The following is a 17,093-nucleotide window of genomic DNA, read 5'->3' on the forward strand; positions in this document are numbered from 1 at the left end:
GGTTGTGAGGAAGGCACAGACAGGTAATGGCAAGAGTGGGTAACAAGCTGGCAAATGGAATAAAATGTAGGGAAATGTGAACTTAGCCACTTTGGTTGTCAGAATAGAAAAGCAGATTTATTTTGAAAGGTATGAAATTTTTAAGTTTTAACGTGTAAGGTGCACAAAGGTATCATTCAAATGCAGCAAGCAATTATAAAGGCAAATTGCATGTTAGCCTTTCCTGAAAGAGAATTGAAGTATAGGAATAAAGAAGATTTGCAACAACTCTATAGGTTGATAAAATAACATCTGGAGTATTGTACTGAGTTTTGGTCTCCAGATTTAAGTAAGGATCTTCTTTTCTCTTCTTAAGCAGACCCTTGAAATAAAATCCCTATTGCGCAGAAACAGGATATTCAGCCCATCAAGTCTGCACTGATCCTCCAATATCCAACAATGGGAATGTTGACTTAAGATTGGGCACTGATCTTGGAGCCCTTCTGCCATGAATACATTTACAAGTTCTTTTGGAGGTGTCAGTCATAATATTTCATTAGAGATAAGAAAAGTATTGGATGCAAGGTTATACTTGGACCGGAAGCAGTACAAAAAAGGCTCAGCAAATTGATCCCTGGAATAGAAAGCTGAGTAAATTGGGCCTATACATTTGGAATTTAGAATTGAAACATAAAAAATTCTGAAAAAGTTTGATAGAGTTGAGTGAGAACTTAATTCCACTTATTGGGAAATCTAAACAGTCTCACAATAAAGGGCTATGAATTTAGAAGGGATATGAGAAAAAAACACTTCAACTTAAAGGGTTGTGGAAACTCCATTGTTGAATTCATTTAAAGTTGGAATAAACAGATTTGTGGTCTCAGCCAATTAAGGGATACAGACAGCAAGCTAGAAAATGGAACTGAAGTCCAAACTCAGCCATGGCCGTAGTGAATGACAGAATAGGCACCACTGGCTGTTTGGTCTTCTATTGCTCCCATTGTGTTTTTGGGCAAAGTCAGTGCTTCATGATACCATCATACTTCCAATCAATAGCAAAATGAAATAGCTGCATATATTTATGTATACCACCAGGTGATTCAGGGATAGAGAAGCAAAGGGTTTGGATTCTTAAACAACAGCAGCAGGCAACAAAATAGGGTCACAGTGCCAGGATTTGGACGAATCACAAGCAAATGCATCTGAACAAGAAGACAAATAAAACATACCAAAGCACTTTTTAAAACAGAGAAGCAATCTCATTGACCTTCTGTAATGAAGGCTAGATTGCAAGTCAAACATTTGCCTCAGGCAACAAAGTAATTGTATGAATTGGATGTTGATTACACTCGGTTAGATTTCTGTCTTTATCCCAGCACCAAAAGTTTCAAACTAATGTCAATGATTATTATCTTGTTAACATTAAGAATGCTATAGATTTTCCAAATTTGGCAAGGTTATTGTTTGCTTTCAATTTACCTCCTGAAAACCAATGATAAGAAATCAAGTGACAAACATGAACTAATATAACATACAAGGCTGCCCAAGGGCAAGTAGGCAACAAACATTTATACTGGTTTAAGAATGATCCTGTACAAAAGAAATTTGTTTCAGTGATAATTCCTAAGACAGACAACACAAAATACCTTATAACACAATCCCAAACCAGCAAACCACAGTGGTCAAAAATGGCTAGAAATTAAAACCTTAACTGTTCAGAAAAGCTATGCTGGGGCAAACATTGAAAATTATTCACATAAGGAAGACAACCAACAGAATGTTAACCCATACTGGGGAAACTATTATTATAGGGTGAAAAATAAAAGTAGGAGATTGAATACATGATACTCAATACTTACTGATAAGGGAACTCATCACTGCAGTAATGAGGGAGGATGTCCTAGAAGAATTAAACTAAAGGCCCCCCAACAAGCAGAAGGAAATAGAAGAGCAGATCTTTAAGCAAATAACAGAAAAGTGAGAGAAATGTAGAATTATTGCTGTAGGGGATTTCAACTTTGCCAACATTAACTAGGATTGCCTTAGTGTGAAAGGATGAGATGAGGTATAACTTTTGGAGTGCATGCCAGTACATAATAGTCCTAAGTGAGAAGGGGCAGTGCTTGACCTAATCCGAGGGAATGAAGTCAGTCAAGTGGTTGAAGCTTCAGTGGGCGAGTGTTTTGGGGATAGTAACCATAATTCCAAGCTTCAAAGTCAATACATAAAGAGATAAAGATAGTGTAAACGTTTCAGTGTCTAAATTGGGGGAAGGCCAATTTCAATATTATTAGACAAAATCTGATAAACAGACTGTGAGCAGCTACTTGCAGGTGAGTCTACATTTGCAAAGTGGGAGCCTTTTGAAAGTCGTATAATGAGAATTCAGGGTCAGCATGTTTCCTCACAGTGAACAGCAAGAGCAGCAAGTCAAGAGAACCTTGGATGTCAATGGATACATAAATTGTTAATGAAAAATAAAGAATGTACAGCACATTACTAATCACTCAATGATCAGTACTGCTGCCTCACGGCGCCATGGAGCTGAGTTCAATTCCAGCCTTGGGCAATTGTCTATGTGGAGTTTGCACATTCTTCCCGTGCCTGCACGGGTTTCCTCCCACAGTTCAAAGATTAACTTCAACTGTTGCTTGATTCACCCATGTTCATAACGTGTTCAAATTCTATGACATCCTTCCAGTCTGTAGCTACCTACTATCCTCTAATCTTTTGAAGTAATTGTTTTTACAGCTATAGCCACTTATTCATGACATCCAGTTTACCCCATCATTAATGTTATGCTATCTGGGCGCTCAGCGTTATTTCTTAGATTGAGCATTTTGAACCTCATGATGTTGCCTTTTAGGTTGGGAGACATTTTTGTCAGATCTCTCACTTTCCAAACACCTGGGATACCTTTCTATATTAAATAGACTGTGCTTCTGTGAATTATTATTGTAGACTTTGACCGTATAGAGTATTAGGGCAGCACAGTGGTTCAGTGGTTAGCACTGCTGCTCCACAGTGCCAGGGACCCGGGTTCAATCCCAGCCTTGGGCGACTGTCTGTGTGGAGTTTGCATGTTCTCCCCGTGTCTACGTGGGTTTCCTCCGGGTGCTCTGGATTCCTCCCACAATCCAAAGATGTGCAGGTTAGGTGAATTGGCCAAGTTAAATTGTCCGTAGAGTTGGGGAATGGGTCTGGGTGGGTTACTCTTTGGAGGGTCAGTGTGGACTAGTTGGGCCGAAGGGCCTGCTTCCATACTGTAAGGAATCTAACGTGCTGATTAGATGGACTAGCCATGCTAAATGGCCCGAGAGTGCAGGTATGTGCAGGCTAAGTAGATTATCCATAGAAATGCAGGGTAACAGTGACAGGGGTTGGGTCTGGGTGGGTGGTTATTTGAAGGGGTGGTGTTGCCTTGATAGTCATAGTCATAGAGATGTACAGCATGGAAACAGACCCTTCGGTCCAACCCGTCCATGCCGACCAGATATCCCAACCCGATCTCACCCACCTGCCAGCACCCAGCCCATATCCCTCCAAACCCTTCCTATTCATATACCCATCCAAATGCCTCTTAAATGTTGCAATTGTACCAGCCTCCACCACATCCTCCGGCAGCTCATTCCATACACGTACCACCCTCTGTGTGAAAACGTTACCCCTTAGGTCTCTTTTATATCTTTCCCCTCTCACCCTAAACCTATGCCCTCTAACTCTGGACTCCACGACCCCAGGGAAAAGACTTTGTCGATTTATCCTATCCATGCCCCTCAATTTTGTAAACCTCTATAAGGTCACCCCTCAGCCTCCGACACTCCAGGGAAAACAGCCCCAGCCTGTTCAACCTCTCCCTGTAGCTCAGATCCTCCAACCCTGGCAACATCCTTGTAAACCTTTTCTGAACCCTTTCAAGTTTCACAACATCTTTCCAATAGGAAGGAGACCAAAATTACTTGCAATATTCCAACCAATGTCCTGTACAGCCGCAACATGACCTCCCAACTCCTGTACTCAATACTCTGACCAATAAAGGAAAGCATACCAAACACCTTCTTCACTGTCCTATATACCTGCGACTCCACTTTCAAGGAGCTATGAACTTGCATTCCAAGGTCTCTTTGTTCAGCAATACTCCCGAGGACCTTACCATTAAGTGTATAAGTCCTGCTAAGATTTGCTTTCCCAAAATGCAGCACTTCACATTTATCTGAATTAAACTCCATCTGCCACTTCTCAGCCCACTGGCCCATTTGGTCAAGATCCTGTTGTCATCTGAGGTAACCCTCTTCGCTGTCCACTACACCTCCAATTTTGGTGACATCTGAAACTTACTAACTGTACCTCTTATGCTCGCATCCAAATCATTTATGTAAATGACAAAAAGTAGAGAGCCTAGCACTGATCCTTGTGGCACTCCACTGGTCACAGGCCTCAGTCTGAAAAACAACCCTCCACCACCACCCTCTGTCTTCCACCTTTGAGCCAGTTCTGTAGCCAAATGGCTAGTTCTCCCTGTATTCCATGAGATCTAACCTTGTTAATCAGTCTCCCATGGGGAACCTTGTCGAACACCTTACTGAAGTCCATATAGATCACATCTACTGCTCTGCCCTCATCAATCTTCTTTGTTACTTCTTCAAAATACTCAATCAAGTTTGTGAGACATGATTTCCCACGCACAAAGCCATGATGACTATCCCGAATCAGTCCTTGCCTTTCCAAATACATGTACATCCTGTCCCTCAGGATTCCCTCCAATGACTGAATGGACTGAATGGCTGGTTTCCACGCTGTCGGAATTCTATGATTAACAATAGAGGAGGCCCTTTAAAAGTATAGAGTTTAGGGAAATGCATTAAAAATAAATCAGGAGGGCAAAAAGGGGACCTTGGCAGAGAGGAAACAAGAAAACATACTTCAAAAAAATGTCTTCAAGTTTACGAGTAAGTTGATTACCAGAAAAAGAGTGTGACTTATTAAAGACCAAAGAAGGAATCTGAGCATGGAACCAGAGGATGTGGGTGAGGTCTTAAATGAATATTTCTCATCTGTATTCTCAGAGGAAAAAGACATTATAGCTGAGGATTTCAGTTAGATTGTGAGGTTTTAGAACAAGTGAAGATTAACAAGAAGGTATTAGATGTTTTAGTATCTTCAGGATTAATGCATCTTTATGACCAGGGATTTAGAGACCGGTCAATCTTACGTCAGTGCTAGGTAAATTATTGAAAAAAATTCAGAGCCATACTTGGAAAGGCAGGGATTGATCAGGGATAGTCAACACACATTTATTGGAGGGAGACCCTGTCTGAGTGATTTGTTAGAAGGTGAGTAAATATACCAATGAGAATAGCACAGTTTATATAGAGGGACAAAGTCCCACACATTGGACGCTGGTCCAAAAAGTAAGAGCCCATTGAATGTAAGGCATAATTAGTAAGTTTGCAGCTGACACGAAAATTGGTGGGGTTGTTGACAGTGAGAATGATGGTCTCAGTCTATAGTTGGGTGTGTGGTGCTGGAAAAGCACAGCAGGTCAGGCAGCATTCGAGGAGCAGGCAAATTGATGTTTCAGACATGAGCCCTGGGCTGATGCCTGAAACGTCAATTCTCCTGCACTTCAGATGCTGCCTGACCTGCTGTGCTTTTCCAGCACCATACTCTTGACTCTGATCTCCAGCATCTGCAGTCCTCACTTTCTACTAGATCTCAGTCTCTAGTCCGACATTGATCAGCTGATCAATTTGGAAAAATAATGGCAGATAGAAATTAACTCCAAGAAGTCAGAGGTGCTGCATTTTGGGAGATCTAATCAGGCAAGGATATACAAATTAAACATTAGGTCTCAAGGGAGTACTGAGCAACAAAGGGACCTTTGTGTAGAAGTTCATAGATCCCTGAAGGTGTCAGCACAGATGGACACAGTGGTGAAGGTGGTACGGGATGCTTGCCTTCATTAGTCAGGTTGTAGAATGTAGGAGCAACAATCTCTTGTTACAACATTATAAAATATCAGTTAGGCACCAGATGGAGTACTACATACAGTTATAGTTACCACACTATCAGAAGGATGAGATTGCAGTTTGACAGATTGAAGATGAGATTCAGCAGCATGTTGCTTGGAATGAAAAGTCTCAATTACTAGGAAAGACTGCATAGGTTGGAATCATTTTCCTTAGAGTACAAGAAGCTCAGTGGGAATCTGACTGAAGTATACAAAATTATGAGGGGCATAGACAAGATCGATTGTAAGAATCTTTTCCCTATGGTAGATGAATCTAAGACTTGAGGGCACAACTTTAAGGTGAGTACAGGAAATCAGAGAAAAAGGTGCTAGTGGCCTTTAAAAATCTCCTGGTTGAATCTCCTGGAAAACAATCAAATCTATCCCACAACATGGTGAACATTAGGGAACAAATTGTGGAGTTCAAGCAGAGATATTTGTATCATTGACACCCACGAGTGAGATGCTGGAGGACTAAAGATTGGTGAATATTGTGCCTTTGCTGCAAGGAGAAGCTTGGGAACTATACACCAGTGGATCTGACATCAGTGGTGTGCAATTTGGGGAGGCAAGGGCTGATTAGGGATAGTCAATATGGCTTTGTGCATGGGAAATCATGAATCACAAACTTGACTGAGTGGATTGAGAACATAACCAAAAAGAAAGATGAAGCAGAGTGGTAGACCTTGTCTACATGGACTTTAGTGAGGCCTTTGACAAGGTTACACACTGTAAACTGATTAGAAAAGTTATATCAAATGGGATTCAGGAAGAGCTTGCCAATCAGAAACAAAGTTGGCTTGACAATGGGAGACAGACAGTGGTGGTGGAGAGTTTTTGGACTGGAGGCGTGTGTCCAGCGGTGTTCCGCACGGATTGGTCCTGGGTCCATTGCTGCTTGTAATTTCTACAAATGATTTGGATGAGAATTTAGGAGGTATGGTTAGTAAGTTAGATGGCACCAAAATTGGTGGTGTCATTGACAGTGAAGAAGGTTAACGAAGATTACAAAGGGATCTTGATCTACCAGGCCAATGGGTTAAGGAGTGGCAGATGGAGTTTAACTTGGATAAATGCAAGGTAAGTACATTTTGGTAAAATATACAAGGGCAGGGCTTATACAGGTAATTGTAGCGCTCTGGGTGGTGTTATCAAACAGATAGACCTGGGGGTTTCAAGCACATAGATCTTTGAAACTTGTGTCACAAGTAGACAAGGTAGTTAAGAAGATGTTTAGCACGCTTGCCATTTTGCTCAGACCATTAAGTATGGAGGTTAGGATGCCATGTTGAGGTAGCACAGGACATTGGGTGAGGCCATTTTTTGACTGTTTACAGTTCTGGTTGGCCAATTACAGGAAAAATATTATTAAACTGGAGAAGGCTCAGGAAAGATTTACTAAGATGTTGCTGAGACTGGAGGTTTGAGTTATAAAAAGAGGCTGGATAAGCGAAGACTTTTTTCACTGGAGCATAGGAAATTGACCTGATAGAGATTTATAAAATCATGAGGGAAATAGCAAAGGCCTTGTCCAGAGAGTGGGCTGTTCAAAACTAGGAACCATATTTTTAAAAGTGAGAGGGGAAAGCTTTAGAAGGGACCTGAGGGGCAACGTTTTCACATAGAGGGTGGTTTGTATGTGGAATGAACCGTGGAGGAAGTGGGTGATACAGGTACAGTTGCGACATTTTAAAAATATTTGTACAGTTAAATGAATAGGAAAGGTTTAGAGAGACGTTGACCAAATGCAGGCAAGTGGGACTAGTTTAGTTTTGTAAACTTGGTCAGCATGGATAAGATGAACCAAAGGGTCTGTTTCTGTGCTGTACAACTCGATTAAAAAAAAAAGATCTCATCCAGAAGATGGTAGAAATACGGAACGTGGTCCCCAAGAGAGTTGTGCAGCCAGTTACTCTCGCAAAATTTAAGAACAACTGAATAGGTATTTAAAATGCCAGGCATTATAATCTATCAACCAACGAAGTCCAGACAAATGGTATTAGCTTAGTATTTTGTTGGTAAGCATAGACATTGTGAACCAAAGGGCCTGTTTCTATGCTGTATAACTCTATGACTCAACCTCTAGAAACCCAAAACCATGTGTTCCACCTTGTGCGGGCCATCAAAAGCAGTATACATCTATCATATTCCCGATGAGAGGCAGACCATGGATCAGAGATAAACATTTGCTTCACAAAATATATTTTAATTTGGCCTTCCTTCTCTGAATCTTATTCTCTTGATCTTCCTGTCTTTGCAACAAGTTATAATCCCATGAAAAACAATTCCCATATAACCTATTCAAAGCATTCAATCTACTTAAAGCAAAAAGTGATGAATAGTGAACTGTGAGACCTAGTATTGCCATTCCAGCTACACCTGCACAATTAAAATCCCAAGAAGCCTGGCTAGCAATCAAGACCATATTTTATGCAAAGGTTTCTCCCCCCCATCATTTCCATGGATAAGAAAGGACAATTCTAGCATCACCAATTCTGAGGAAGTACTCCGAAGGAAGCAAATGCAAACTGTCCATGTGTGTTCTTAATAACTGTTTGTCTAGCCTGCTGAGTGTTTCAAAAGCTTTGCTTTCAAACATCTGCAAAATTTTGATTTCCTGACCTCCATCTAAGTTAATTTTAAATCACTGTTTGAAAAAAAGAAAGCTCTTTCACTATTCAGAAATGGTAGGCAATAATCTAATTGGAAATAAATAAAACACTGACTGAACATAAGGAAATTCCCTCTTATGCAAAGTCTATTAGTGTGACAAAAAGATAATTGATCTAAAATGGCATATTGAACATAAGCTGCAATATCAAAACATTGGTCTGATTACATCTTATTTGAAAGTAATCCCATACCTTCCATTACAAAGCAACCAGCGAGCAAGTGAGTAGTGAGGTGTGATCTTCTGTATGATACTGGCCATTACCATAGTAACCACTAATTGCACACCTATAATACCCTGGAAGGGAAAGAAGTCAGTGTGAACCACAGGTGATATTGTTCCAATGGTTGGATAATATTTCACAACAAATTAATTTTATTTCAGTAACCAAAGGAATTCTAAAGTGTCCAAACTATAGTACAAAGTAGCAAACAATGAAACTTCAAATGACCTTGAGACTTTGGACTATTCTTCATATGACACAAATTACTACATTATATGAAAGACGCATTGAAAATTATCAAAGTATGGGCAATTTGCTTAAAAACAAAATTGTTTCCCGAAGTGAAGGAAAGAGGGCCAATTTTTACATCACTGAAGGCAAATGTTTTCAAGCAGAATAAAACTTTTCGCATATACAGTTGTTGCACAATGGAGTTCACCTCTAAGGTCTATAGTTGAGGTAAGGACAAGGTTGTCATTCAGTATTAGGTTGGATAGCAATTTAAGATTAAAAAAACGATAAGAACTATTTGCAGTTTTGAAAAGTAAATACTGACACAAATTTAGATTGGATGACTTGGTTTTATATTGTAATTGTTACCAATTTTTCTTCTGCAAATAGAACTGAAAGAATATTGGACAAATATTTAACTTTGTCACGCATAGGCTTGCAATCAGAATCACACTCGGATGATCGGCTTCCGGGGAAACTGTGGAAGATATGATAGTTAAATCCAACTGTATGGATCTGTTGTACGACAGACATTTAGTTTACAAAAGGATGAATTTCAGGCAAGCTGTGTGTACATCAACATAGTTCTTTTAGATGCATTTACGTTTATTCTTCTTCCACAGTCAAGATCAAATTCTTCCAGACTCTTAAAAATATTAGGAAGTGACACATTTACAGAATCCATTGCAATACCATTCTTTCATTGTACCACCAGATGGATAGTCTACTTTGTGTTAACTACAAAACCACAACTCTCTCTTCTCACCATATGTTCCATGGTCAAGTGTGTGTTGCTGGAAAAGCACAGCAGGTCAGGCAGCATCCCAGGAGCAGGAGAATTGACATTTTGGGTCAGAGCCCTTCATCCAGAATGCAAGGTATTCCAATGTGTTGTCTTTCTCTTGCTGCATTTACTCAATAATGTCACCTTCCGTACCAGTACTTCCAATATTCCTTCCTTTTTCCCAACCCAAAGATTTCACACTATTGTAGTTGACAGGGAGCCCAAGCATTTTAATCCAATTTCCCACAATCCTGTCCTCGCCTCTTGATTTCCAGATCTAAGAAGCATTCCACTTTTCATCAACAAACAGCCCATCAGTCTCCAGCAGACAATCCTCAGTAATTTCTACCCCTTCAGCATTATCTCCACCAAACACATCTTTCCTTCTCTTTTTGACATTTCAACAGGACTAGTCCCATTAGTCTTCAATTACTGCGAAAACCTACTCCCTTCCCCACAGCGCCCCAATCTCTCCACTATACATGCACAGAAAATGCAACATTTATCCTTTTTCCTTCTTCCTTCCCACCATCCAGAAACCCAGACAAATCACAATTGAAACAGTGAATTATTTATACTTTTTTTCAAATTAGCACTTTATACCCTCAGCCTACAATCCAGTTTCCCCTGTACATTGGGAAGCTTAAATGCAACCTAGGTGATCCACTTAACTGAACACCTCAGTTTAATTCACAAGTTCTCTCCTCCCCTTACCCCATTCTTATATTTGCTTTTGCATAACAGGATATTTAAACCCTTAATTTCTAAATCAGAATAAAGATAATTAATCTTAAGTATTTCCTCCATTCTCTGCCTTACTTCAAAATTAACTTTATTAGTGTTTAAAGCTTTAAAGTGTTTGGAGATGAAAGACTATATATGTGGTAACTTTTAATAAGTATTTTTTCAGGTGGATTGACAGTTTAAGAGAATAGGAAATCAGGCTTTAATCCCCTTCAAATTGGAACCAGACTCAAACATCACAGCATAATGAAACCATTCACCCAAATGGTGTTCAATGGATCAGAAAGTAAATCATCCCAATAACATTCAGTCCAATTTCCCCTTTTCTGGACTCTGCCCTACGTATTTGTTTCCTTTTCAAAAAATCTTAGCATCAAAAAAAAATCATTGATCCCTGAAAGTAATTAAGCAAGGTATTGCCAATGTTGACCCAAAAAATTTAAAACATCTGCCATTTTTAACATTTTTACTTATTATTCCACTCTGATCTACTGTCATACTTTAATTAAGCATTTACATTAAAACAGTTGGAATCTAGTTCTGGCGATATAGACAACTATTGTCTTAATTTTAAATATCCATACTTGAAATAACTTTCAATTCTCTTTGGACGTGACAACTATAAATACTTCAAAACAAAAAAAGGTGATACCTTGTACTATCAATGAGCCTCACCTCAAGTCAATAATACATTGTTTTTCTATCAGCACCCTACATCCACTCCCGCCCCAAACTATAGCATAAATTAGCATAAATGCTGTCCCTCCACACTTCACTCTGAAGAAGAGTCATCTAGACTCAAAAAGTTAGCTTGCACTCTCTCTCTCTCTCTCCATGGATGCTGTCTGACCCGCTGTGATCTCCAGCATTTGTTGTTTTCAGTCAATAATATGTCTGCCTTCTGATTACTCGCAAATAGTGGGGATTAAGATGTAACATAACAAACAAGTATGGGGTGGGTGGTGGGGGAGGAAACAGCTCAAGTATTTCAAGAGCCAGAAACAAATCCCCAGGCGATGTACTTATCGGGAATCATTACAGGAGTGACAGAATGCGTTTAAGAAAAAAAGAGCAGATTTGCACAAATACGAAATCGCTGGGTTCCCCCAAGCAGTGAGGCAAATGGGGCCTACCCCGTAGTCTCCTTCCTGGGATTAAATGTGAGAGCCATCCTGACTGGTTGTACTCGAGAATCATGCCCGACTCTGGCTGGGGGTGAGAGGGAGGCGATGACACTAATGGGCCGACCATCACACTCACCATATTGTCCGGCTGCAAGAGGGCCAACGAACAGACCGCCGGGGCGTGCCTCCCACTCCTCTCCAAACGGTCCTCATAAAACCCCGCTACGGGTACACACCGGCTCCAAGTAACCGACAGGCGCCATGGCTCAACCTCTACTTCCAGTTAGAGGTCATGAAGGACCCCGGACTGCCCTTGTCCTTCGCTGCCGCCACTCAGAATCTCATCACTTCTTGGGAAACACAGCCCGCTCAAATATCCGCAATGATTCGGCGATGTCTTTTTCTTCTTTTTCTCTAACGTTGGCGTCTGAACCAGGAAGCCGCCATGATAGAATCGGCGAGCTTTAATTAATGTGTTTTTTTTAAAGCATGATTTGTACAGGGATGTGTTCGGGCGCCGCACCTTGACGTGCCGGGAGGTTAGAAAGGCCCCCCTTGCATCCTCTGACCATCACTACTAGGTGCCATGTTGGTGAAGGAGCTGAAATCTCAAGAGAAATTCTACAGGTATTACAGTATCTGTGGAGAGAGAAAAATACTTAATAATTTGAGTCAAATTTGACTGTTCTTCTGGGGGGGGGCTGGAAAAAGTTCGTTTTATTTTAAATGCTGCTGATAGAGAGGGAGGAAGAGCGAGTGTTAATGACAGTAAACTCCTGCTCGTGTTTAATGGTAGGCGTTAAGAGTGGAGAACACGTCTGCTCGATTGAGAGCAAATCCATACAAACCAGATTCTAGGTGGAGAATAGTGTTTTCTCAAATGGAGAATAGTGTTTTTTTTTAATCTTGCTGAAGGAATTACTTTGCACCATTTCACCTGTCCACGACACAAAGGATGCTGTTACTGCTTTTAACGCTGCACAACTATCCCAAGGCGCTTCATAGGAGTGCTATAAGACAAAAATTGACACCAAGACAGCAAAAAAGACCAAGCGTTTGGCCAAAAAGATAGGTTTTAATAAGTGAGACTTAAAGTCCCCAACATGTAATCTGATGCAACTCCAGAAAAAAAAATCTGGGAATGTTCCCCATTGCAATATAAATTCCATCAGTGTGTAGGAGTTGAGGTGAGAGCTATAAAGTATTATGCTTGAGCTGTAAAATTTTCAGGATGTACTTTTCAGGAAGCTAGTGATAATCTCTGATAAACTCTGGATGTATAAACTCTGGATGTAAATTTGCTTGCTGAGTTGGAAGGTTCATTTTCAGATGTTTTGTCACCATACTAGGTATCATCATCAGTCAACCTCCGGTGAAGTTAGGCATTTCAAAAAGTTGATTAAACTTATTTTGTCCAACTTCAGATTATCTCCTGCTTTCTTGACATTAGAATAACAATTTTAATTTTAAGCATTTTTAGATTTCACAACCAGTGAAACTTTATGGTGAGAAAGAAAGGGGACTTTGGATTTTTAACACCCTTATCTAAAACAATTTCACTGATCATAAATGCTGCTTTGTCCTGGATGGATTCATCCAGGCAAGCAGCAAGTATTCTAACACACTCCTGACTTCTGCCTTGTTTTGGGTGGATAGGTTTTGAACAGTCAGGAAATGAGTTCCTTGCTGCAAGAGTTCTAGATTCTGATCTACTGTTTAGCCACAGTGCTTATATGATTAGTTTCAGTTCAGTTTTCTGCTCAATGGTAACCCCTAGAGTGTTGATAGTGATGATGATGCCATTGAATGTCAAGGAGTGATGGTTAGATTAATACATGAAACTTCATGAGGTCCAGAGGCAATGTTGGCGATTCCTAGTGCTTCTCCATCCTAACCTTATACCTTTCTTCTGACATCTGCTAGTGGAACAGGTCAAACCCAGGAATAGCGATGGTGTTGTTTGGGACACCATATGGTATAATTTCCCAAAATGACCTTAGACTATTGAACAGATCTCTCTAATAAGTATGAGCTCGAAGTTTGTTTTCAGGCGTTTTGTCACCATACTAGGTAACATCATCAGTGAGAGTCTCCAGTGAAGCGCTGTGTGTCCCACCTTTCTGTTTATAGGTCTTGGTTTCTTAAGGTGGGTGACATCATTTCTGGTTCGTTTTTTTTCAAGGGAAGGTAGATACGATCTAAATCGATGTGCTTATTGATGGAGTTCTGGTTAGAATGCGATGCATGAAAGAATTCTCATACGTGTCTTTGTTTCTGTCAAATTTCAAAGCCAATGTTGATCCTGCTTTTATGCACCTCGTATGTGTCACTCTGTCTAAGCAGCCTATGACCTGTATGTCCTTTTTTTGTTATGATCTGCCTGTACTGCTTGCAAAACAAAACGTTTCACTGTACTTAGGTACAAATGACAACAATAAATCAAATCAAAACATGTTTTTGAGTCTTTTACTTGAATAGTCTACAAAATGTTGGCACTAGTCCCAAATGTTGTTGAAGAGGTATTTACAGGTCGACAACGCTGAGTTTACCATTGTCATTAGTTGATGCAAGGTGGTCCATCCGAATGCATTCCATTTTGACTTTTCAGAGATTTTGCAATTAAATGCCATATTAGAGGGCAGTTAAAAGCCAACCACATAGCTGTATGTCTGAAGTCACATATAGACCAGACTCAGTCAGCCCAGCATAGAAATAAATTCCTGGTTATCTATGATGCAGATGACAAGTGAGGACAACCACTATCAATGTTATAGCCCCGTGGAACAAGTCTCCTTGGGCAATCCCTCAGGATAGGAAAATGACTTCTTTCCACTCTGTTTCCATGTTTTCTTGGCTAGCTGATTCATCTGATGCCAAATCCACAGTCTCTGTTATGTGTGACATAGATGGTATTTGAAGGGGTGGATGGATGAATTCTTAGTAGGCCTCAATTTTCCCCCTTATGTTTCTAACAAAGTTTCTCAATGCCTTTGCAAATGAACTGTCCCACTCAACAGCTTTGGAGGACAACTGTCATTAATTCTAGTGGCTGTTTAATTTTTTCAAGGATATACTGAGGACATTCCTGAAACATTTGCATTGTTCATATTGGAATCTTGTGCTGCAACCAAATTCAGAGAAGGACAGTTTCCATGGAATTTTGGTGTTATGAATGTGAGCAACATTTTCTAACCTGAGCTGGTTTTGAGTGATTAGCATCTTAATGCTAGACAAGTTAACTCTGGAGAGGATGGTGCGATTTGACTGTCTTCCTTCACTCCAGTTTTGGAGAATATTGCAAAGTTATCATTGATGGTATTTCTCCAATGCCGAAATGTGCCCACTGTGAGATTTCCAGGTCTCTGAAGTATTTAGTAGCCTGGATATCATTGCTGTGTGTTAAACCATGATGTTAGTCTTTGCAATTCTTTTCCTCAGGTACTCTTTGCCTCAGACAGCTGAAAACTGAGCTTAGTTATTGGAGACGATACATTGGAGGTTATATTGAAGTGGTTCTGCTGAGTATGGTGCCTGACCTCCTGGTCTCCTCCATTTCAATTCCCCTTCCCACTCCCTCTCTGGCGTCCATCCTCTAGGTAAAAACAATGACTGCAGATGCTGGAATGGATGCTGCCTGAACTGCTGTGCTCTTCCAGCACCACTAATCCAGACGTCCATCCTCTGTCTCCTCCATTGCCACAGTGAATCAGACTGCAAATTGGAAGATCAACACCTCACCTTCTGCCTGGGCAGCCTACAGCCTGGAGGACTCAACATTGAGTTCTTCAATTTCAAAAAACCTTCCCACCTATCCCCTGATGCCCTTTCCAACTCTGCCATCTCTCCAACCGACTGCTCCTTCTAGCTACCAACCGATTCATTCCTCCTATCAACCTACTAGATTATACCTACCACCTACATTCACCTATCACTATCTCACCATTCCGTCTCTCTCCCCACCTATAACGCCTACCCCCACCTCCATTCCTGAAGAAGGGTTATACCTGAAACTTCGGACTTTTCCACCACCTGATGCTACCTGGCTTGCTATGCTCTTCCAGCCTCCTGCTTGTCTACTCAAGTAAGGATTTGAGCTACCCACTTCAGTATTGAAAATCTCAACCCCTGTCACAAAATTTCTGTTCTGTTTGAAATAATATTTTGATTAAAGCCTTTTTATCTAAAGCTAATGTTATTCCAGTATTTATTTGGTCTCTGTTGACAACAGTTTCATTCCATAATGTGGCACAATGAATGCTATTGTGTATATATTAGCTAATGTCACTCTGTTATTGTGTTGATGCATTTATGATCAACAGAACAGTTGCCTTGTATTCAATGTTGCAACCCTTGTTACTTAACCGCAGTCTTATTTTGTTTGTTCCAAGAACATCCAAATCACTGAGAATAAATTTAAATAATCGTGTTTATTGGAAATAAAAGTAGTAAGCATTTAAAATGGAGTAACTCAAGATAGAACAATTAAATTCTTGGGTTTTGCAGTATTTGATTTTTCTCCCAGAACCAAGTGCTTCACTTGGCCTAATGTCATACTCTGGATTCTGGCATTTTAAATTGTTCCTCCCACTAAATTTAGTCAAGCTGTCAGGTGGTGCCCTCCGTGATAACTTAAAAGAGATCTTTCTGGTGGAAGCAGGAGGAACAGGTGTACTTTTATGATGCCACAAGGTCTGTGTCCCTGCACCCATGGGCTCTCTCCTCTTTCTCGAGAGAACTATTTTCAATTGAAACATATCTTGTTGCTCGTGGCCGCCTTCTGATGTAAGAGTCAGCATGGAAACAGACCCTTTGGTCCAACCTGTTCATGCTGACCAGATATCCCAACCCAATCTAGTCACACCTGCCACCACCCAGCCCACATTCCTCCAAACCCTTCCTATTCATATACCCATCCAAATGCCTCTTAAATGTTGCAATTGTACCAGCCTCCACCACATCCTCTGGCAGCTCATTCCATGCACGTACCACCCTCTGTGTGAAAACGTTGCCCCTTAGGTCTCTTTTATATCTTTCCCCTCTCACCCTAAACCTATGCCCTCTAGTTCTGGACTCCCGACCCCAGGGAAAAGACTTTGTCTATTTATCTTATCCATGCCCTGCATAATTTTGTAAACCTCTATAAGGTCACACCTCAGCCTCCGATGCTCCAGGGAAAACAGCCCCAGCCTGTTCAGCCTCTCCCTGTAGCTCAGATCCTCCAACCCTGGCAACATCCTTGTAAACCTTTTCTGAATCCTTTTCAAGTCCCACAATATCTTTCCAATAGGAAGGAGACCAGAACTGCACGCAATATTCCAACAGTGGCT

At 40.6% G+C, this 17,093-nt stretch overlaps 1 protein-coding gene across 4 annotated transcripts in view; it reads right to left on the reverse strand.

The window, feature by feature from the left end:
- tmem161b (transmembrane protein 161B) overlaps positions 1–12,074 on the reverse strand; it is a 101,855-nt gene extending 89,781 nt beyond the window's left edge. For 2 of the 4 annotated variants that reach the window (XM_072582836.1, XM_072582834.1), the window contains exons 1-2: positions 11,903–12,074; positions 8,854–8,957 (exon numbers count right to left, since the gene is read on the reverse strand). In XM_072582836.1, the coding sequence (XP_072438937.1) occupies positions 8,854–8,957; positions 11,903–11,905 (107 nt within the window). In that variant the 5' untranslated portion in view covers positions 11,906–12,074. Of the gene's footprint in view, positions 1–8,853; positions 8,958–11,902 lie in introns of those variants that run through there. The other 2 variants (XM_072582835.1, XM_072582839.1) reach the window with 2 other exon arrangements.
- Between the last annotated feature and the right edge of the window lie 5,019 nt (positions 12,075–17,093).

The sequence above is a fragment of the Chiloscyllium punctatum genome, chromosome 2, assembly GCF_047496795.1.
Source record: "Chiloscyllium punctatum isolate Juve2018m chromosome 2, sChiPun1.3, whole genome shotgun sequence".
NCBI classification, from domain to species: Eukaryota; Metazoa; Chordata; class Chondrichthyes; order Orectolobiformes; family Hemiscylliidae; genus Chiloscyllium; species Chiloscyllium punctatum.